Source organism: Podarcis cretensis (assembly GCF_951804945.1).
Source record: "Podarcis cretensis genome assembly, chromosome: 14".
Classification (NCBI taxonomy): domain Eukaryota; kingdom Metazoa; phylum Chordata; class Lepidosauria; order Squamata; family Lacertidae; genus Podarcis; species Podarcis cretensis.
The window spans coordinates 37,234,044-37,257,604 of record NC_137183.1 but is presented as its reverse complement, the minus strand read 5'-3'; the positions used below and the strand labels follow the sequence as shown (position 1 = coordinate 37,257,604).

General features: G+C 47.8%; 2 protein-coding genes across 3 annotated transcripts in view; one reads left to right on the top strand and one right to left on the bottom strand.

The window, feature by feature from the left end:
- Window positions 1-23,561, top strand: part of PERCC1 (proline and glutamate rich with coiled coil 1) — a 200,149-nt gene that overhangs the window by 1,042 nt on the left and 175,546 nt on the right. The window lies entirely within an intron of this gene.
- The window catches only part of SBK1 (SH3 domain binding kinase 1), a 68,211-nt gene continuing 59,401 nt past the window's right edge, over window positions 14,752-23,561 (bottom strand). For both annotated transcript variants that reach the window (XM_079952613.1, XM_079952614.1), the window contains exons 2-4: window positions 19,042-19,244; window positions 18,090-18,292; window positions 14,752-17,694 (exon numbers count right to left, since the gene is read on the bottom strand). In XM_079952613.1, the coding sequence (XP_079808739.1) occupies window positions 16,906-17,694; window positions 18,090-18,292; window positions 19,042-19,244 (1,195 nt within the window). In that variant the 3' untranslated portion in view covers window positions 14,752-16,905. The remainder of the gene's footprint in view (window positions 17,695-18,089; window positions 18,293-19,041; window positions 19,245-23,561) is intronic.

Genomic DNA, 23,561 nt, shown 5'->3' with positions numbered 1-23,561 from the left:
TTCTTGCTCCAACGAGGAAGAGACCTCTTCTGAGGGTGGCGCCATCTTGGCTGCAGCTTGCATTAGTGACCTTGTTGAAGTGAGCCTTCTCTCTTTTATGTTCAGCTGTTCTGAATCCCTTTGCATTCCCCTTTCCTTTCTTCGAGGTTTTGGGGTTTTTTAGACAGCAGGGATTTTTTCCTCCAAGCTGTTTTCCTAGGCCTTGGAGCAGAGCTTAGAGTTTAAATTTTGGCGTGAATTGATGGTTCTGCGACAATCTGAATTGACAGCAGCGAGCATAGAATGACAAATGTGTCAGTCTTCTTCCTCTGGGCTCCTTTTGGAAACCAGCTGGGTCAAGGCACAAATAGCTGCAGCAGAAGCGGGGAGCGGCAGGGCAGAGTTTTGACACCTTCTGGAGCTCCTCGCATTGCAGAATGCCAGGCTTAGTATGCCAGGCCAGCAGAGCAAGCCAAATCTGTGATTGGTGCTGACACCTGAATTTGAGCGGTGAGGTGAAGCAAGGCTGGACACAAAAAATCATAATTATCATCTGTGAAAGGATCAGATATTTCAATAGATGAAGCTTTGATGACCCTGAGGAACAACATGAGAGACCAAATCCCCCAGCCTTTGAAAATTGACTGGACTGTTTAGTTTTGTCGAATGTGACATTTCAAACTCAGTTTCCCATTTTGAATGTGAAACGTGTATCTCAAAATTTGAAAACCAAGTGTTTGGGACTTGCTGGCGTCTTTGGCTTTCCATGATTTTTGCAATTGACACAATATAATATCACCAAGGCAACTATCTGTAAACAACAATAAAAGTCCATAGAAATGGCAAAAGTAGTTTATTTCCCAAATAGGTTTTATCTTAAACAATTGCAAACGCAGTAAATAAAGAGTTCCATTGTAATATATCAGTGGTTCAGTGCTCAATTCTTCTCTTTCCAAAATAGATTTTATCTTGAACAATTGAAAACACAGTAATAAATAGTCCATTTGTGATATACCAGTGGTTCAGTGCTCAGACGTCATTCCGGTAATCAGAGGTTTCGTTGCTAAAGAGCTTAGACATCGAGCTGTCAAAATCAATTGTAACAGAATTGCACTGAATTAACAATTAGAATAAGGAAAATTAAAATTAAAAATACTTTGAGAATGCATAATTAAGACATACCTTTGTAGTGAATAATATGTAAGAGAAGACAGCATGTAAATGACTTAAAGCAGGGGTATATCTACTGTACAAGAATAAAGGTGAGACAATAACTAGTCTATTCGCACATACATAGTTAATACCCCCAGTCCCACTAATTCAAAAAGATCTGTATAGAAACTTACCTGTCCCCATCTGCATGTTTCCATTGGGAGGAGCAAAGAAAGAGGACGATGTCCTTCAGTTTGTTAAACCTCCTTAGGAAACATGGGTAGGGCTCACAAATTTAAAGACATAGTGGTGAAAAGTCCACAAATACAGCTGCATGTAATTGCATTAATCCTGCGAACTCTAATGTTGAATTTAATCCATGTGGAACTAGTGGATTGAGTTTATAAAAATACTTGGGTTCCATCTGGGAAAGAAATCTGGACACATTAACACCAGTTAATGAGTGAGTTGAAGATATGTGCTTTACAACAAAGAAGTGAAAGTCATCAGAAGTGTGGTTTTGTTCAATGAAGTGTTCAACCTGTGGAGCCTCTCTGATTTTGCTTCTAATGCGGGATCAGTGTTCTAAAATAAGAATCTTAACAGGGCAGGTGGTGGCACCAATGTATATCAACTGACAAGTGCATTCGATTGAATAAATCACATTTCTGGTGCCACAGTAAGTGCCATTTCTGGTGCCATTCGATTTCAGAATTGTGGAGCTGTTAGGGACATGATAAGAGGCAGTTTCAATAACTTGGTTACAGGCTAAACAGCCTCCACACTTTGTCCCAGTGGCAGATGAGAAATTTTCTGTGGTCTTTTAAAATCACTGTGAACCAGAAAATCTTTTAAATTGCAGGGTCTGCAGAACCCTATCAAGGGAGGGAGATCACAACCCACAATGTGAGATACAATGCCCCAGAATCTGTTTATGATTTGTCTTACCTCCATCGTCCTAAAAAAGAACTTTATATTCCCACTGGTTTCGAAAAGGAGAGATTGAAACAGGCTTGGCGCTGCTTTTAAAAGCAATGGGGCAAGACTGTGGCAGGATTCTCCCCATTGTGTTCTTGGTGGAATGAAAGCAGCTCCCACAATTCTGACTGTAAGGGCTGCCGGACAGTGGAACGAATTCCCTCGGAAAGTGACAGACTCTCCTTCATTGGAGACTTTTAAAAAGAGGTTGGGTGGCCATCTGCCAGAGATTCTTTAGCTGCAACTCCTGCATTATATTCCAGCACTGGACTGTGTGACCCTTGGAGTCCCTTCCAACTCTGCAATTCTGTGATTGTAAGACACAGCAAAGGGTGTTGAGCTAGCAGGCGGGCGAGTGTTAATAATAATGCGCACCCAAGGAATAAAATGCAACAGTTGCACAACAGTGCAATCCGTTGCGCAACAATGCTACCAGCAACCAACTTGTGTATTCTTTTGTGCAACAGCACCCCACTGTCACAAAATATTTCCTCAGCACAACAAGTAGACTGCTAAGTGACTTGAACTGTCTGGGTTACAACCCAAGCTGCGCAGGAAGGATGGTGAGGGAAAGGTCCTCTGGGTATGGCATTGTTTTCTTGACTGACCTAAGCCGTGTCCCCACAGCCAGGTCATGGCAAAGCAAAGCAAAATCCTTGCTATTGTACCCTGCCACAAATTATGGGCTGCAGGTGATCTCAGCCTCCCTCCCCTTTCTGTTAGGAAAAAGGCTCTTCGGTGGTGAATCTTTCATAGCCTTAGCAAGCCCCAGCAGCTGCGGTTGCCATGGCAACTGGCAGAGGCCTGCAGGGTGCCAGTGAGCCTTGTTGCACAGAATCAGTGGCAGACAGCTTCAACTCTGGATCTGGGAGGGGGGATGAGATGGGGAGGCAAGGAAGTACAGGAACTCCACTACTACGGCAAGATAATACATCTCAGTTCTCCTCTCACCTTGCAAGGCTGAAATGTGCCAGCCTCAGAACCCTTCCTTGACTCAGAAGCTCCCAAACTTTTGATGTCCAGACCACAGACTGGTTTGTAAGGGCAAATGGGGCAATACACCACCCGTCTCAGTTTGCCCTCAGCCAGCCGACACCTGCCTGCCTTCTGGCAGTACAACCAGCCCAGGATGTAGCTATGGCTGTCATTTCCCACTGGCCACATTCACACCATAGTACAGTAGTACCTCGGGTTAAGAACTTAATTCGTTCTGGAGATCCGGTCTTAACCTGAAACTGTTCTTAACCTGAGGAACCACTTTAGCTAATGGGGCCTCCCGCTACCGCTATGTGATTTCTGTTCTCATCCTGAAGCAAAGTTCTTAACCTGAGGTACTATTTCTGGGTTAGCGGAGTCTGTAACCTGAAGCGCCTGTAACCTGAAGCGTCTGTAACCCGAAGCACCACTGTACCTTTATTCCACGGAGGCTCTGCCATAGGCGCCAACTCTCAGAGGCCCAGCTCTTTCCTTCCCCCCCCCCCAATATTTTTTGGGGCTGGGACCCCCATGCTCAAAAGAATCAAGGGGCAGAGCATGCCAAGTGCACAGCCAAGCATGGCTTGGCTTCAGTGGCCAGCTCCTCCTCCTCCTCCTCCTCCTGCCACGTAAGGGAAAGACGGGGAAGCAGGCCCAGCCAGTGGCAGCAGCAGCAGGAGGAGGCTGAGGAGGTGGCTTAGTACCAGAAAGAAGCTGCCAACCATTGAAGGAGCTCTGTTGCCACGTCTGACTCCTGATGTTTTGATGTCGCCTGCATGATATTGCCCCTCCCCAATCTCTCTCGCAGGTTGGTGCCTTTGCTTTTTGCCCATCTAAACAACGGATGAGGAACCAGTGGCCCTCTGGACTCCAGCTTCCATCAGCCTCAGCCAACATAGCCAAAGGTCAGGGATGATGGGAGCTGTGGTCCCAGTCCTGATCTAAACCCAGACCCTCCAACATTTCTCCAGTGAAATAGGACGCCCTATTCCATAGTAGTGTTGTGGTTGTTGTTGTTGCTGCTGCTGCTGCCCCAGCCATCTGACTGGGCTGCCCCAGCCACTCTGGGTGGCTTCCACCATATATAAAACCATAATAAAACATTAAACATTAGAGGGGGGAATTTTCCTATACAGGGTTGCCTTCAGATGTCTTCTAAAGGTTGTATTGTTTCTTATCTCCTTGACTCGGGGGGGGGGGGGGGCACATAACTCCATACCCTCCAACATTTCTCTGATGAAAATAGGGACATCCTAAGGTGGCGCTGTGGGTTAAACCACTAAGCCTAGGACTCAGAAGGTTGGCGGTTCAAATCTCAGTGACGGGGTGAGCTCCCGTTGCTCGGTCCCCGCTCCTGCCAACCTAGCAGTTCAAAAGCTCGTCAAAGTGCAAGTAGATAAATAGGTACTGCTCCGGCGGGAAGGTAAACGGCATTTCCGTGCGCTGCTCTGGTTTGCCAGAACCAGCTTAGTCATGCTGGCCACATGACCCGGAAGCTGTACGCCGGTTCCCTCAGCCAATAAAGCGAGATGAGTGCCGCAACCCCAGAGTGGGTCACGACTGGACCTAATGGTCAGGGGTCCCTTTACCTTTACCTTTAAGGAAAAGTGAGACATTCTGGAATCAAATCAGAAACCGGGACAGCTTCTGTTAATCAGGGACTGTTCTTGGAAAATAGGGACACAGAGGGTCTGTAAACCCAGTAATGTCTATGCTATCTGGCTGTGGCTTCCCAGGGTCTTTTATTCCGCTTGCTACCTGATCCATTTAACCAGAGATACCAATGGTTCGACTCCATATAAGACAGGTCCTTATATTCTCATGTTCGTATCCGATTGGTCTACTTCCGGAAATCTACTCCCAACAGCTGTTCTCAATCTGGATAGAATCTTTCTTCTGTCTTTCTTCCTCTTGGTGCTTGAAGCAGAATATCAGAACGCTTCCTTTGCTCTCCCCACCCACCCACTGCCCCACAGCCTAATTAACTTTCTCCATCTGTCTCCAGAGGGGCTGCCTCTTTGGTCAGGCTTCTAAATAATTGACTGTTCATCGGTCAGGCAAGGACGCAGTCAAGATCAGCAGCTGGCTTCATCTTAGCTGCCTCAGCCAAAAGTCACCATAAAGTCATTTTCGACATTTATGCTCCAGACTACAGGTCAGGTGTGCGTTCATTTTCTGCTGCCATTGTATTAATGACTGTGCATTTATTTGGGCATTGCTCCTGCTGTTTTGTGTGTGTGTGTGTTATAATATATAACTTATATATTCTGCACACATTTGTATTTTATAGCTCAGTTGATTAGAGCATGGTGATGACAATGCCAAGGTTGCAGGTTCGATCCCCTGTAATGGACAGTTGCATATTCCTGCACTGCAGGGGGTTGGACTAGATGATCCTCAGGGTCCCTTCCAATGCTATGATTGTCATAGAATGGTTGGGAGTGTCCCAAAGGGCCATTTAATCTAAGCCCCTGCAACGCAGGAATCACAGCTAAAGAACCTCTGGCCAAATGGGCTACATGACCATTAGGGTCCTTTCCAGCTATACAACTCTATGATTCTGTGATCCAGTGAAATATGTTACTCATGGAATCCTTACTAACTGTACAGCTTTAAGTGAGGTTATCATAAGACCTCGAAGAAAATATCTTGATATTTATAACTAAAACAAATCTTTTTAGAAATGTTAAAAGGTAAAGGGACCCCTGACCATTAGGTCCAGTCATGGCTGACTCTGGGGTTGCGGCGCTCATCTCGCTTTATTGGCCGAGGGAGCCGGCATACAGCTTCCGGGTCATGTGGCCAGCAGGACTAAGCCGCTTCTGGCACGGAAACGGCGTTTACCTTCCTGCCAGAGCAGTACCTATTTATCTGCTTGCACTTTGACGTGCTTTTGAACTGCTAGGTTGGCAGGAGCTGGGACCGAACAACAGGAGCTCACCCCATTGCGGCGATTCGAACCACCGACCTTCTGATCAGCAAGTCCTAGGCTCTGTGGTTTAACCCACAGCGCCACCTGCGTCCCATTTGGAAATGTTACTACCCTCCAAAATGAAAACAACAATTTTTCTCCCAGGGAATCTGAATGAAACAAGCCAAATTTGTACTTGTCTAATTTTAGTTGACATTTAGTTCCGTTGCTTTTCTTAGGTTGCTGTTCCTTTGTGTTATCGAAGTGTATGTTCTTGCTTTCCTAAATACTTTTTAATTTAAAAAATCAGGTGTATGATGGGTGGGCAGCGCCAGCCTCAAACAGTAGGGGAGATAAGGATCCGTCCTGGACAGATTATGTGCTCCGCCCCGCCCCCCCGCCCCCCCCCCCCCGCTGTTGTATATAGAAATCCAAAACTGAGTTTCTGATTCCAACAAAAGTTGCCTCCCTTTGAGCCGAGCAAATCCCCGCAGTGGTTCCTGCATGGTTTGGAGAAGCTGATGGATGTCGGAGATGATGAAATGACCAGCAGGCCGTGGCAAAAGGTTGCCTCTCTGCAGATGCGACCGTGACCGGAAGACAGAGGCCCATTGATTCTGCCGCATGAAAGCGGTGCTGTTATCGCTCCCAGCCAGAGCTGCGCAGGGCGAGAGGAAGGGAAGAGCAGCGAGATGGGATCAGAGACTCGGAGCCCCGAAATAGATGAGGTCAGAGGAATAAATGAAGAGCAGCGGGTGTGTGGCGGGCGGGCGAGAGAGAACAAAAGCCAACCTGAAAGGGGCGAGAGGCGAAAGAGGCGCATCTAAGGCTCTCATCGGAAGCCAGCCTCGCGCGTTGCCTGCTGCCTTGGCGAGGCTTCAGAAGAGATTTCCTCTACCTCTGTGGATTTTAAAGTGGAATTCTAATTGGGCTCTGTGCACCTGCTGCCAGTCCTCCTCCCTGGGCTGAGCAGCGTCCCTCGCTCTTTCTTGCCTTCTCCTTTAGCTCTTCCAGTCTCCCAATAAGGCTTTAATGAAATCTGCCCTTAATTAAATCCAGGGTCATTTGCATAATTACTAGGAAATTGAAATTAGCCCGGCGACGTGGCTGGAATGCATTCTGTGTCCATCTCTTGACCCTGATGTGTGTGTGTGTGTGTGTGTGTGAGAGAGAGAGAGAGAGAGAGAGAGAGAGAGAGAGACTGTCAGATTCAGCCATATAAAAGGATGACACTGAGAAGAGATTTTCCCACAACACACCTAGGAATTCCTGCTCTTATGAGAGAAACCTTGGAGGGGAACTAATGTAGCATAAAACAAAATAAAAAAATTCCTTCCAGTAGCACCTTAAAGACCAACTAAGTTAGTTCTTGGTATGAGCTTTCGTGTGCATGCACACTTCTTCAGATACACTGAAACAGAAGTCACCAGACCCTTCTATATAGTGAGAAGGTGGGGAGGTGTATTACTCAGAAGAGTGGTGGGATTGGGTGATTGGCAGATAGCTGTGATGAGCCTGTTGATGACTCTTAACGACTGCAATAGGTCTTACAGGAAAAAGCAAGGGGTGAGAAGGTGAAAAATGGCTTTGTCATGTATAATGAGATAAGAATCCAATGTCTTTGTTCAGACCAGGTCTCTCCATGGTTTTAAGTTTGGTAATAAGTTGCAATTCAGCAGCTTCTCTTTCCAGTCTATTGTTTCAGTGTATCTGAAGAAGTGTGCATGCACACGAAAGCTCATACCAAGAACTAACTTAGTTGGTCTTTAAGGTGCTACTGGAAGGATTTTTTTTAATTTTGTTTTGACTATGGCAGACCAACACGGCTACCTATCTGTAATGTAGCATAGTGGCTAAAATTGTGATCAAGGGATATCCTGGTAAGGGTTGGACCCAGGGTTGGGAAATCCTTCTGCCAAGTTCTGCTTAGTCAGTTGTCCACCTGGTGCCATCCTACTTGGATGGACATTTCCAGATGATGATGCTCTTCAGCCCCATGGTGCCTTCGTTGTGGGCTCCTCAGGCTCTGATTTTATCCCCTATGCTGCTTAACATGAAAGCACTGAGTGGGGTTATGTGGAGTTTTGGAGTCCATTGTCAGCAATATGCTGATGACACACAGCTCTACTTCTCCTTTGCATCTGCAGGAGAGGCAGTGGAAGTGCTGGACCAGTGACCAGTGTCTTGCCTCGGTAACAGACTGGATGGGAGCCAATAAACTGAAGCTCAATCAGATAAGACTGAGACACTGTTAGTGGGTGGTTCCCTAGATAAGGTGGATGGGAGGTTGTCTGCTCTTGATGGGGTTGCCCTCCCTCTGAAGGAGTGGGTACGCAGCTTGGGGGGACGGACTTCTGCACCCTTTGTTGTCAATTGAGGCTCAGGTGGCCTCAGTGGCGTAAAGTGCCTTCCATCCGGTTTGGCTGGTGACCCAGCTGCACCCTATTATGACAAGGAAGACTTAACTTCTGTCATCTATGCTCTGGTAACCTCTAGGTCAGATTATTGCAACGCGTTATTTGTAGCACTACCTGTGAAGAGGTCCAGAAACTTCAGCTGGTGTAGAATTTGGTGGCTGGGTTGCTCACTGAGGCAAGACGATTTGAGCATATTACACCAATCCTAAGCTGCCAATCAGTTTCTGGGCCCAATTTAAGGTGCTGGTTTTGACCTGTAAGGATCCAATTTGCTCCCTAAATGCAGGGGATTTGAGCTGCCCCTTCCACAGCTCTTTTCCAATTCAGATTGATCCTAAGCTGTTCCTTTCCTTTCCTTTTCCTTTTCATTTTCCTTTTCCTTTTCCTTTTCCTTTTCCTTTCCTTTTCCTTTCCTTTTCCTTTCCTTTTCCTTTTCCTTCCCTTTTCCTTTTCCTTTTCCTTTTCCTTTTCCTTTTCCTTCCCCTTCCCCTTCCTTTCCTTTCCTTTCCTTTCCTTTCCTTTCCTTTCTGTCTCTCTCTCTCTCTCTCTCTCTCTCTCTCTCACGCCTCCCTCTCCATCTTCTTGATCGGAGTCCCAAAGAGAGCACCCAGCATTATTACCTGCCATTCATTAAGATTCTTTTGGCCTAATCCCTGAATCAAATGGGGATCACGGAGAGCTTGCTTCTCCCTTGCCCTTTCTGCAGGGCTTGCATAACATTCAAACCAGGATAAGATCGCGTGTATGGAACGAGATTTGGAAATGTGAGAGGAGGCCAATGTTGCAAGTTTGTACTGCCCCTCCCATCCTGCTTGGGCCCTGAATTCATGCAGTCTCTCCCCTTAACACTGATCCACAATTGCTCCAGTGAGCCCATCTCTCGGTCTCCCGTGTTGGTTCAGGCTGGTGGTTTTGCTGTGCCTCCGCTCTGTGTTCGCCTGCAGTGTCGCCTGAGGCCTCTGGCAGCTCCCGGTGTTCCCGGCAGAATTGGCTCAGCTGTCGCAGGGCCAGGCATGGATCAAGGAAAACACGGTATGCATATTCATGAGGAGCCGTGTCGGAAGCCTGGCACACACCCTCCCCTGCTGGGTCTGTGCTGCTGAGTCTCCCGGGATCCAGCCTTTACAGAGTGCACATCAAAGCCCTCTCTCTGTGCAGGCCGTGGGCAGCACTTCATGCTGGAATGCAGTCCCCCATCACTACACCCCCAGGCATGCTCAAAGCTCCTTGGAAGCCAACATCCTTTGACCTGGAAAACAGCCTTCTCCTTCCAGCTGTGTAAACGGTCAGGCTGAAACCGGTAGACAGGGAACTTGCTTCAGACCTGGGCCATATTCACACCATATGCCACTTTTAACAGTCACATTGTTCCCTACAAAGGCTTCTGGGAGCTGTAGTTTGTGAAGGTTGCTGAGAGTTTATAGGGGACCCTTATTCCCCTCCCAGAATTTAGGGAGAGGGATTGATTGTTAAACCAGAGGTGGATTTAGGGCAGCGCAACTGGTTCTTCCGCACTGGGTGCCTAGGGGACACTGCAGGGAGTCACAACTATGACCTAGTGAATTGAGCAGAAGATGTCAAAAAGTGAAAATCCAGACACCTTTTCCTAAGGTTGTTGAGCTTTCTTTGCAAAATCTCAAAAAATAATTGCTGTCTTTGAGCTATTTTTGAGAAAATTCGGCAAAATCTAGACTTCCAATATGGCTGGACATATGGCAACCCCATTTAAAGTTCAGTCAAACCAACAATTCATGTTTTGCTAGATAGGCGCATGATAGGAGCTGAAGCTCACAGTGTTTTCCTGTAAAGTTGCTAAATATGTGAGAGATACTCCCACTGTGCCCTGACAGGAGGTGGGCATAACTATGTATTCTCCTACCTGCCTGGGCACACCCTCTTCCTCTTTCCACTCTGCCAGCAATGTGAGAACATCTGGATATCCAATCTCCAAGCTCAGACTACCTTTGAAGCTAGACCTAATTATGTGTTTGCAACTGAATTACCATGCTAAGCCTGCCTGAACAAAGCTGTTGCATCTGTTACTCTTCAACAGGCGTTCTGGGTGAGTAAAGAGGACATTCCCAACATAGGGAACCAGGCCATAGATCCATCTAACTCAGTATTGTCTACACTGACTGGCAGCAGCAACCCTGGGTTGCAGAGGAGGCTCTTTCCCAGCCCTACCTGGAGATGCCTAGGATTGAACTTCGGACCTTGCATGCAGGGCAGATGCCTTGTCACTGAACTACAGCAATTCACACTGGCATTAGTGCTGGGGAACAGAACAGCCCACATCTTCTCCCCCATGCCACTATCTTTCCCCCCTCTTGCATGCACGAAGATAGACAGGTCCATGTTTTTACCCCCTTTTTATTTTTTAGCAATTGTCCGCAATATAGAATTAATTAAATAACATTTAAAAACCTCCTTTTCACAAGTCAAGAGAATTCCAGAATATTTACAAACGTTTGTTCCGCGCTGTTGCGTGTGTGTGTGATGGTGAATGTTTCTTTGCTCCATTTTTAAAATCTTTTCTCTTTCTCCCCTGGGAAGGAGTGGAAGAAGTTGCCTATCCGGGGTGTGTGTGAGAGAGAGAAAGAATATGTACGCCCCACGTTGGCACCAAACCTTGATGGTGGCTTGGCAACACCCCTTCCCTCTCCTTTGCAGGAGTACACTATAAGAACGGCGCATACACATCTGACCAGTTCACAATGCTAAGTCACAAACACAACCACGTAAGGCAGTGAAGCTTCCCCAAAGGTGTGGTTTTTCCAAACAACAGAATAGTCCTTGAAAAGGGCTACCATCATCCCATCCCAGAGGAGGGCTGGCCATGAGGCAAGGTGAAGGGGTGGAGTCTGGGCATGGTTTAGGGAAGCTTTTAATGTTTAATAGGTTATTGTATTTTAGTGTTTTGTTGGAAGCCGCCCAGAGTAGCTGGGGGGACCCAGCCAGATGGGCGGGGTATAAATAATAAATTATTATTATTATTATTATAAAGAGTGGCATTGTGGGAAGCAGATGGGGCACATTAAAGAGGCTGGGACGGCCCTACCATTAGCTCCTGCCATCTCGGCTGGACGTAAGTCATGGTTTTTGCTTAGTGTTATGTCTGAACCTTGGTCTTTGTACAAAAAAGCCATGAACTATAACCAAAGTTTGCTCTTGGCTTACACCTCATGATCTGACTGAGCAAAACAAACCATGATCCTGGGTTCGGATGTACGGTTAAGCGAAACCATGGCTTAGCTCTGTGTAGGGTGGCAGCAGATAGAGATGGGGAGATCAGTCAGTTTTGGTTTCTCTTTTGCTATCTCCTTTTCCCGGTCTTAAGTTCAGTTTTCCACATCCGTTTACAACTTATTAATTTATTTTTCAAGCCTTCGTGAAAATTAATTGGCACTTTAGTGCAAATTTCTTCTCACATATGTTTTGTGTGTACTATTCTGCCTAAGATATGCGTTTTATTTTATTGCAAATCAATTTTGCTTACTATACAGTACAATCGCATCTTACCAGCATCTAACTCATGTGCAATTTCAACCCTTTGTGGGCGATTCCTACATTACAGGAGATTGGACTAAATGACCCTTGGGGTCCCTTCCAACTCTACAGTTCTATGAAGGGAGGCTGGTTGAAATTGCATGAGTTAAATCAAAGCAATGGAGATAACCTAAAAGCTCTTTTTGTGTGGAGATGCTATGCATGGGAAGAGCTTTAAAGCTCTCCTCCTTGCTTGGGTGGCAGCTCAGTATATCAACTCTGGGATGCTCTCGTGAGGCCATCCCAACTCCTGCGAGATCTCACAGAAGCACACCTGTAGTCAATGTGCTGAGCGTCTCTTGCCTCAACAAGACAGAGAGCTTAAAACCTTTTGGGAGGCCAGATATGCTTGGGGTTTCTTGGCACAAAAAGAGCTTCTAGGCTGCCTCATACTTGTTTATCTCTCTCTCCCTCCAGCTATGGGTTGGTTGTACCCTTGGAACTGAACCCTGGCATAAATTGCCATCGTACTGCAATGCATTCTTGCATGTTCTTTACACTAGTACATGCATTTATATGCACACATTGGCCTGCTATATGCATTATCCACACACATTACTTGGCTGGAGAACCACAGAGCACAATTGGGAGAGGTGTGAATTTTGAAGAACGGATGTGTTTCCGTTTACATATTATTTCAGAAACCGAATTAAGCAAGTTCACATCTAAATGCAAACTGATCAAATTTCTTCCCTTCCCCAGCAGCAGCAAGAAGTGGCTGTACAGTCGCCTTTCAACCAAAGCAAAGTTTAACTATAGCTTAAAGCAATGTAGGAACCAATCCAACAGCTCTCTGGAATAGGGTCCCTTTTCTTATGAAGAGCAACAACCAAATGCTAAATGCCGCTCCCCCATATGATTTTGGTATCTTCCTTTTGGGGGAAAAGCCTTTTCTCCAGAACTGAAGGAGCCTCATCAGAATCACACATTTGGGGAAGTTTCACTGCCTCAATGCTACAACAGGAAATCACCATTATCTTAAATGTGTTTTCTTCTTTTAAAAAATAAAAAAACATAGTATTTTCCATAACACACCCAGCTTCCACATGAGGTTTTTTTTTTGTTTGCTTTCCAAAAAATTATTACCATTGTAATGTTTTTGTTTTAAATTAAAAGAAAGAAAGCTTTCCTTCTCAATTGCGACAGAAACTGAGGTAATGCATGTTTGACACGGGGAGGGGAAAACCTCTTATATGGTGAGGGGAACAAGTCCAAAAGTGGACGGGCAACAGAAGGGAAAACAAAGACCAAGAACAAGGATAATGGAAAACATGTCACACTCGCGCGCGCCCAACAGACCCCATTCCCAACATCCCCAACCTTCCCCCTCAATTCCCCCCCTCAAAACAATTCGAAAAATAAAAATAAACCAAAACAAGGTCTATATGGTGTTCTTAATCCTTATCTACATTATTGCACAAAAGATCAAGGACAATTGGAACCTAAGGCAAAAAGGAGACGTTGCGGCTAATATCTAAAAATTCTGTGCAATGCCTATTTCTAAAAAAAGTCTAGCCTCGGCTGCCACCCCACACAGAGACAAGATGGCGGCAGTGACGCCAAGGAGAAAGGGAGGGGAAACAGCTGCGCCCACTCAGGAAGTCAAGACATACGGATTAACAAGCGGGGACTACGAACTGGCGAAGAGAGGAGTGGCGGGGTGTGCCAGGTCACACCGAAGGAGGTCAGGAATCGCCTGGTGCACCCCCAACACGCAGAGCTTGCCTGAAAGGAGGCAGCGGTAAAGGCAGTTAAAGTGGTGTCTCTCACATACACGCTCTTTGACCCTCCTACAACCCTGGTCAGGGTCTGGGCTAAGAGGGTGGAGCCATGGTAAGGTTGCGCTTGGTCACCTCAGGCTGCTGTGTTATCCAGAGCTTACAGACAACTGGGGTTGTGGGACGAACGGGAGTCGCCAGCTGGCACTGATGACACAGAAAGTGCACCCTTGCCTTTTTCACACACAAATGCACACGCGCGCATACACACACACACACACACACAATCTGGTTAAATACCAGCTGCTGGGCAGTGCCCCCTCGAGTTGGGAAGGGGTGGGGAAGTGGTGGCGGGCAGCCACTTTTAAGATTTTGTAAACTGCTTGTTGCTTCGGAAATAGCGTTTTAGCCCTTTGTGTGGAAAGGATGGAACCCTGGGGAGATTGAGACACACACAAGACACACCCGGCAGGCCCGCAGTCTGGCTCGGAGGAGAGATGAGTGTGTACGACCCCACAGGAAGTGAAGGGCTGAGCTGAGCTGCTCTGCCCAGGGCCATTCTCACTTAGGTTGGGAAATGGGAGGCGAGGCAAGTGGATGGGGACGAAGGAAGGAGACGCGACAACAGACTTGGCTTTATCAGAGAGACACTGCAAAAGGCCTGCCTTCCTCTCCAGAGTTGACCCTCCCCAAAGGAACAGCACCAAGGGGTGACTACCATGACTTCCAGGAGCAAGGCCTCCCCACAGTTCAAGGGGTTCAAGTCGACAGCAAAGGGAGGTCAGTGTTGGTCTAAGCCCTTGGTGAAAGGAGGGCATCTCGTCGCTAGGAGCCCCGTTGTGGAAAGGTCAAAAATCCTTGCCGTTTGCCTCCTAAGCCCTAGTTGAATTGAAAACAGATCCACTCCTCTGTGACTTGCCACAACGCACAGGCACAGCCTTTGGTCTTCATTCTCAACTGATTTCCCTACCCAATTGCAACCAATGGGTTATGGGGACATTTTGCCATGGGCAATGTTGTTTTAGCAGTCTACACTTCAGTCATACTGCGATGACCCCCCCCAAAAAAAACCCTCCCTACTTTTCTTCCCCACACCCTACCCTGTCCCAAAGAATATATCTGTACCAGAATCCTGATTATAAAGTCAGCCCAGAGAGATGGGCAGTATGAACTAGCAGCCCTTGGTGTCATCTGAGGCACAGGGCATTGCTCCCTCTAGGATGGGCTCTAGTCCTGGCTCCTGTAATGTCTAGATGTCCATGTTTTCCAGCATACTAGAATCCTAAGCCGTTGTTCCAACTCAGGTTTTATATAGGATTCTTCTCTTTATATCAAAGCTAGGCCAGTTAGAAAACCATAAAAGAGTTTAGCAGGCCTCAGTTCAAGAGTTTCTTTGATGCTCAATACATTCTTATGAAGCCACCCAGTCTTACAGTTCCCTAGGGGTATACCCTACATACCCTGAAACTTTCTGCCCAATTGCTCCTTATTGGACTGGTGTTCAACAAGACCAGGGGTGGGCAAGTTGTGGCCTTGGGGCCACATGGGAATCTTGGCCTAATTTCACATGGGTGAAGGGTGGAGGTGTAAGATGATGACAGAAAGAGAGAGGGAATGAGAGAGCAAAGGGGGCAGAAGAAAGAGAGGAAGAGGGTGGTAAAAAGAGAGAAAAGAGAGCAGCAGAAAGAAAAGGTGGCAGAGAGATGAAAAGGAGGTGACTGAAAAAAGAAAGACAGGGAGCAACAGAAAGAGAGGGAAAAGGGGATGGTAGAAAGAAAGATGGGGTAGCCATATTCACCTTTGGCCTGGCCCTGCCTGATTTTGACTCCTGTTCCACTCACTTTCAAGGTGTGTCCCCCCCCACCACCTCAATAGAAGGAATGCAGTTCTTGACAAGGAAAAAGATTGCCCACCCCTGAACTAGAGAGCCCTATCTGAGCTGTGAACTCCCAGTGCGCTGCAGGAAGAAGCTTGTGCTCCCACACAGAGCGCCCTTCCCCTCACACGCGCACCTCTTGCAGTGCGCATGCCTGGTTGTGATCACAGGCGGGCGGTGGCAACACAAAATGGCTTCCCCTTTGTCCTCCCCATCATTTGGCCCAAGCACCCAAGCCTTTTCCTCAGGGGCGGTGGCCACATGGCCAACAGTGAACAACTGACCAGAACATCCAGACTGTAGAGACACATTTACATACAGCCACACACACACGTTGACACAGGAAACACTTGCTACATCAGTGGCACCAATGGCATCACTGTGATATCTCTGTGGTCCCCGGATTGCCCTGACTCTGCACTTTGCTCACACCTGGGGGGTTAGCGCCGGTCAGAAATAAAAACGACTCTCCTCGCCACTTCCTCAGGAAGTGATATATTAGCTGTGCTACGTGTCGGTCTCAGCTGGGATCCCTGCCCCCCCTTGCTATTGGAATTGGAAGCTGGATCCAGTATAAGTGCCAATTCAACAGACAGCCCTCCCCCAGCACACTGAGCTCACCAGCCTCTTTTTCTGAGAGTCTGTTCTGACTTCACCCCCTGGCAACCAGGCATAGGGGCGCTGTAAGCCAGTTGATGCCCAGCAAAGAGGCTCCAGATGACTTAAATAACCAGCCCCAGCCTCTTTGCTTACCACCAACTCTATCCCAGCAGGCCCAGAAAGAAACTGCTTGCCAGATCAATGGGGCTCTTCTGCCCCCACTTCTGCCCCTCCACCCCAACCCAATCCATTATTATTATTATTTTCATCGCAAGGATCCCCACTCAGAAAGCATCTCAACACTACTCCTGATGGGCAAAAAGAGAAAGCCACCAGCCAACTGGGTTTCCCTCCCCTCCCTTCAGAGACAAAGTCCCGATTCCCTCAGATGTTCATCCTTGAGGCGCTATGGGCTCCGTCTTCTCCTGCCACCAACTCAGCAGTCCCTTAATCCAGCCCTCAGCTCCCAGTCTTCAAGTGAATGAGGAGAGAAGGCCTTTCTTCTCCTGTGGCCTCAGACAACCATGGACATCCTTAGGATTACTGAGGAAAACGGAAAGCCACATTTTCTATCCTCTTCCCCCACCACCCCTGTTTTTCGTTGTTGTTGTTTTTTTGCTTCAAAAGACATGGATCCTGGTCCCCAAAATGGATTCCGTTTGCACGCAGCCTGTCCCAGAACAGGAGAGGGCATTGCAGTGCTGACATCTTAACTGCAGGCCGTGAGGCACCGAGGGGCCTGCCACGCCCTCGTCAGACGCAGATCTCGATGGCTGTGGCCAGGACCATCTGGCCTTTGCCTTTGTCCTGCCGCCCATCAGCCCTGCTTCCCGCCCCAGGAGAAGGGAGGCCAGACTCTGAGGCAGACAGCCGGGAGACACTGCCTTCTGTCAGGATGGTCCTCTTGAGGGGGGTCGGGGTGCAAGTGCTGGGTGTCTCGTGGCGGTGAGGGCCGGCGGAGAGCTTGTCTCCGGTGTGCTTGCGGGAGCGGTAGGAGGGCCGGCGCCGCACCTCCGACATCAGGTCGTACTTGATGAAGAAGAAGACCTCCTTCACAGGGCAGCGCTTCTCTGGGTCCAGGGCCAGCAAGCGCTGGAACATCCGCAGCGCATTGTCCGTGAAGCGGCGCCACTGGGAGGGCAGCCCCGCCAGGCGCCCCTTTTGCCACCTCACAAACTCCTCAAAGAAGGTGTCCGAGGCTGAGGCCGACTCCCAGGGGAAGTTGCCCGTCAGCACGCAGAAGATGAGCACCCCAAAAGCCCACACGTCAATGCTGGTGTCCACGGTGAAGCCCTCGGCCCGGCCGGCCTGGCAAACCTCGGGCGCCGTGTACGGGATGGTCCCGCTGATGCGCTTCACCCGGCACCCCACTTTGCGTGTCATGCCGAAGTCGGCCAGCTTGACACGCCGGCAGTCACGGTCGAAGAGGAGGACGTTTTCCGGCTTGATGTCCCGGTGGACTAAGTTTTTGCTGTGCATGTAATCTAAGGCCAGGCCAAGCTGCTGCACACAGCGCTTCACCATGTCCTCAGGAAGCCCCACCTGCAGGTAGAGAGAGAGATACCATCAGCTAGGAAAGGGCACCTGGAAACGCTAGGAATGAACATGGCCTCCCAAGAACACTCAACGACTCAAAAGGCTCCATTTCCTGTTGTTATCAAAGTGAGCCTTGGCAACTTGGGGAATGACCAACGATTCTCCTGAAGCTGATCTCAGTGCTCAAGTCAGGATATAAGGGTTCAGGCAATTCCTGGGATCGAATGTGAAACCACTCTGAGAATTGCAGCTCAACTCCTTTAACAAACTATAGCTCCCAGAATTCTTAGAGGGAAGCCATGCCTGTTTAATGAGGCATCATAGAGCTTTAGATGTATGGGTTGAATGTGGCCTGAGGGACCCAAACAGCCAAAAAGCCAGTGGAACTGAGGCCTAGTTACCTGTGGCGGAATGATGTCAAAGAGGTCTCCGCCAGGTGCATATTCCTGGGCGAACACGTAACAGTCCTCTGTCTCGAAGACCACATCAAAGACCTTGATGATAAAGGGGCTCGAGGAGAGTGTATTGGTAATGCTGAACTCCCTCAGGAAGTTCTTCAGCTTCGTCTTGTTCTTGTTGACAAACTTCAGCGCCATCTTGGTGCCTGTAAATGGGGAGGGAGAAGTGGGAGGAAGGACGGAGAATGCTCAGAATGTCATTCACTTTGACTTACGAAAGCAGAACAAAATGATTTCAGAGTTTACTGCTTTGATGGAGCAATCATGATAACTGGAAAGGAAGTTTTGATGGGGCTGAAGGTTCCCCACAGGTTGTGGGATGTGTTATGGTCAATCCCTAAGAGAGGACAGGGTGAATTCGATTGAGGGTGCATAGAATCTAGACCAGGCTTCCTCAAACTCGGCCCTCCAGATGTTTTTGGCCTACAACTCCATGATCCCTAGCTAGTAGGATCAGTGGTCAGGGATGATGAGAATTGTCGTCTCAAAACATCTGGAGGGCTGAGTTTGAGGAAGTCTGACCTAGACAGCTGTACAAGGGTAATGTTAAGATTCACTGCTCTGCTCACATTTGACTCTGGCCCCACCACTGGAATGTGGCCCCTGGAATATTGCCCAGAAGGGAATGTGGCCCTCAGGCTGCTTTAAATGAAACATACAGCTGGAAGAGGTAATTGCTTCAGGAGCCAGGTATCTCAGGAGTACATAAGGCAGGTATGGGGAATGTGTGGTCCTGCAGATGTTGCTACAAACCCCATCATCCCTGGTCAATGACCAACCTGATGGGATCTGCAGATCAGCAACACCTGGAGGGACAATGGTCCCTCACACCTGACCTAAGGCATGGGTGTTCTCTAGCTTGGACTCTACCAGCAGAGGGCACTGCTAGGCTCACCTGTGCTCTTGTGGGAAACAAGGTCCACCTTGCCGTAGGTCCCTTTTCCCAGCTCGCGGATTAGGTCATAGTGTTTGTTGATGTCCGTGCCGGACAGCGTGCGGATGGCCAGTGACTGCATGTCCTCCGTGATGAGGGGGACCCCACAGCAAGCCAGCTTGCGTGTTGGTTCCTGCTCAATAGAGCCCGCACTCATGGTCACACTGGAAGACAGAAAAGGAAAGCCATTGGTCAACCATCACACCTTCCTAATAAATAGCCCAAGCCTTCTGGGATGCAGGAGTCGAGTCTGTTGCATCCATCCAAAACCCAGGCTGCGATTCTCTTTTCCCCTCAACTTTCACTCAGAAACCATGAACTCTGAAATATCACAATTCTGCAAATGCCAATGTTAACATGCAAGTTAATGAAATAACATTTGGGAAATCGGAGTTCAGAACCACGGCAGTTCAGATGCTCATGTAGGTTTTGTACATCCGCGCCTGGTTCAAGCTGAAAGGTGAGTGAGGACACAGAAAACTGGTCCCAGTTGTTATAGAAACTACTGAATGGGGTTTTAGATATGTATACCAAAGGCACAGCTACTTAAATATACAAGTGTGGGTGTCAGGCTAGCATTGCTGTAATTATTATGAAGTACAAATACAGAATATCCACGGCAAATACTCTTAAAATAGTATATCACCTTCCCTGACTCCTGCCTCCTGCCTCCTGGTTTTTTGTTTTTTGTTAATCTGCTGCACGTATATCAGATGTGGGGGATTTGGGGCCCTCTAGATGCTGCTGAACTCATCCAAATTGTGGCCATCGGTACATATTGCTGGAGCGAGTTTCATAGTTTTTAACTATGCGCTGCATGCAGAAGTACTTTCTTTTCTCCTGAATCTTTCAACATACAGATGCATTAGATGTCTGTGAGTTCTAGAGTTATTAGAGAAAGAGGAAAACTTTTCTCTATCATTCCACCCCCCCAATCTTGCATAATGCATACATTTTGTGCCAGATCCATGCACAAACGCTGCTTCAGAGAAGCATAAGGGGAGGGATATGAATAGTTTGGAAGTAGCAGGACACAATTTGCACTTTTCTGAGCGGAACTCCTCTCCCCCTCCCAAAAGGCATCATTAGCCATTCCCCTTTCAGGATACAGTGCAGAAGCGCCATACATCTCCCTGCTCTAGATACATCAGCCCTCATGATGTCACCTACTGCAAACAGCACTGCCTGCCTCTCCCTGCAGATTTTGACTTGGCGGCTCCCCGCCCCCCAACCTGCAAGGCTCGCCACCTAAAAATTCAAGAGGGTCTAGCTTGATATGAGTGAAGTCCCATTAGTCCCATTGTGCCTCCCTCTGAGTGGAAGCATAGTGCAAGCGGGAGCCCTGCAATAAAATGTTGCAGTGTGGAGCCCACCCGGTCTTAGTTCCGCCAGCTCCATTCCATTCTCTACTCCCCATTTCCCCTTTTCCTTCCCTCCAACAGCTTCTCCATGCCCACAGAGTGCACTCACTTCGCAATGGGCTGTTTGCAGCCCCTCCATATTGGTTCTCCTCCCCTCTTACAATTTGGGTTATGTTTTCTTTTGGGGTCAGCGAATGGATGCGCCGATGCTCAATCCCAGCCACATACAATTCATTGGTTCCTCTCAGTCATATGAATGGGGAGCTCTTCTGTCCCCGGGACATTTAGAAATAACTTCTCAGTGTGAGCAAGAAAACGGTCCATCCAGACATGGAGTTGGGTCTCTCTGGTCACTTTATATCTACACCTCCCATTGCCCACCAGCCTTGTCTGGCCATTGAGTTTACACTGAGCTATTCTGGGAAGACTTGCTAATTAAGCAGATATAGATTTATATAGGTACTAGGCCTTTGTTGTACTGCTTTCAATGCCTATTTAAAAACTTGGGCAAGCCTACCCAGACGCATAATTTTATCATATACATTTATTTTAAAAATCTGGTCCTGCTTGACAAGGATCCTTATCTGAGATGCAGCAGCTAGGCCTATACATTGCATTCCCAAGTCAGCTGCACCTAGATGTTTGGATCGGGGCACAATGACAATTACATTCCGGCGTCCTCCCCAAGCCCACTTCATCCCATACCATGAATTGGGATAAATAGGGTGGCGAGACCAGGACTCTGCTGCTTAATTCATTCCGTTGATTCATTATTATTACTTTCTTCCTCCAGCTCAGACTAAAATTGCTGTGTTTAACTGCTTCTCATTGACTAAACGATCATCCCCCCCCCGCCCCCCACTTCCTCGCTCTGTTGTCTGTGGCAGGTATTTATAGGCAGTCGCTATGTCTCCCTCTGGTAACAGCCGCTTCTCTCCTCAAAAGACCGCACACTTCTCAAACCTCGCGTCCCTCTTAGGGGACGGGTCGGTGACCCAAGGCTAGAGAATGCATGGCCAAAGTCCTGGGTTCAATCCCAGGTATTGCCACCTGAGAAAAAGGCACAGTTAGCAGATAAAGGAATGGCCAAGACCCTAGACAGCTGCCACCAGTCAGACGAGATGATAATGGGATTGACAGACAGAGTACCAGAACACAGGGACCTGACTTTTTCTGAGCCAGACCAAATGGCCACCTACCCCAGTACAGTGGTACCTCAGATTAAGTACTTAATTCATTCTGGAGGTCCGTTCTTAACCTGAAACTGTTCTTAACCTGAAGCACCACTTTAGCTAATGGGGCCTCCTGCTGCTGCCGTGCCGCCGGAGCATGATTTCTGTTCTCATCCTGAAGCAATGTTCTTAACCCAAGTTAATATTTCTGGGTTAGCAGAGTCTGTAACCTGAAGTGTATGTAACCCGAGGTACCACTGTACTGCCCTACACCAGAGGAGAGGGACATTTCTTTGGTTTCACAGGTAGGTTAGGCTAAGAAGAAGAGTTTGGATTCAATATCCCGCTTTATCACAACACGAAGGAGTCTCAAAGCGGCTAACATTCTCCTTTCCCTTCCTCCTCCACAGCAAACACTCTGTGAGGTGAGTGAGGCTGAGAGACTTCAGAGAAGTGTGACTGGCCCAAGGTCACCGAGCAGCTGCATGTGGAGGAGCGGAGACGCGAACCCGGTTCCCCAGATTACGAATCTACCGCTCTTAACCACTACACCACACTGGCTCTCAGAGAGGCAGCGACTGGCCCAAGGTCACTCAGTGAGCTTCATGGCTGAGTGGAAATTTGAACCCGGGTCTCCTCAGCCCTGGATCCAACCTTCGAACCATGAAACCTGTCCCAATTCACCAGGGAAAGATCTGCATTTCTGGTATCCACCCCTGCTGAAACACTGTCCCCTTGAGGACCTATTTAAAAGGCGGACAGAAAATCCGCACATGCTAATTTATATGTATAGATGCAAATCACAGCCAACTTCCAGAAAAGCTGCCCTGTAACTACTTTGGGTGGAATTATGATGGAAACAGGATGGGAAATTGCCAGTGTTTGATTATTCATCCCATGTCTGGAAACAAAGTCAATCCAGCGCATCTGGTCAGTATGAGATGCTGTTATTGCTTTCTGTCCTCAAACGATAAGTGACTGATTACAGGTCTTCCTTCCCCCCTCCCCCCATGGCATTATTTGCTTTGCACTGAAACGAATGGGATGGTATTACATCACGACAATGCAATTTACATGCTTTAGGTGGTTAATTATGTAAGGGATATAATTTTGCCACGGCAGACAGCAAGACGGATGACATATTTGGGGGCGGAAGATGAACTGCCGCGGAACAGAGACACTGCTGCATGTGATGAATACAGGGAAGGAGACAAAACAATGCTTTCTTACATCCCTACCTGTAAACAATGTTTAAAGGGGGGGGGGGGTAGGAAGTTTGTGACCTGGGGCAGAAGACACCCCTTAGTAACACCCGTGCTTTTAGGGGATGCCTTTAAAAAAAACACTATTGGGTGTAAGTTTCTACGATTATTATTTTTCAAGTTTCAAAGCCACATTAGCAATGGGAAGCTCACTTTTCTTTTTCCAGCAAATAATAATAATAATAATAATAATAATAATAATAATAATAATAAATTATTTATACCCCGCCCATCTGGCTGAGTTTCCCCAGCCACTCTGGGCGGCTCCCAATCAAGTATTAAAAACAATACAGTGTTAAATATTAAAAACTTCCCTGAACAGGGCTGCCTTCAGATGTCTTTTAAAGATAGGATAGCTACTTATTTCCTTTACATCTGAAGGGAGGGTGTTCCACAGGTTGGGCGCCACTACCAAGAAGGCCCTCTGTCTGGTTCCCTGTAACCTTACTTCTCGCAATGAGGGAACCGCCAGAAGGCCCTCGGTTGCTGGATCTCAGTGTCCGGACTGAACGATGGAGGTGGAGACGCTCCTTCAGAGCAAACCTCTGGCGAACACCTGTCCATGTATCTTAAAGTAACTAAGCCTAGGTACATGCAAGTGCAGCAATCACATCTTATTCCCCTGTCTATCCCACCTCCACTTCCATCTCCTTCCTCTGCTGTCTCCCCTATGTCTATTTCTAGAT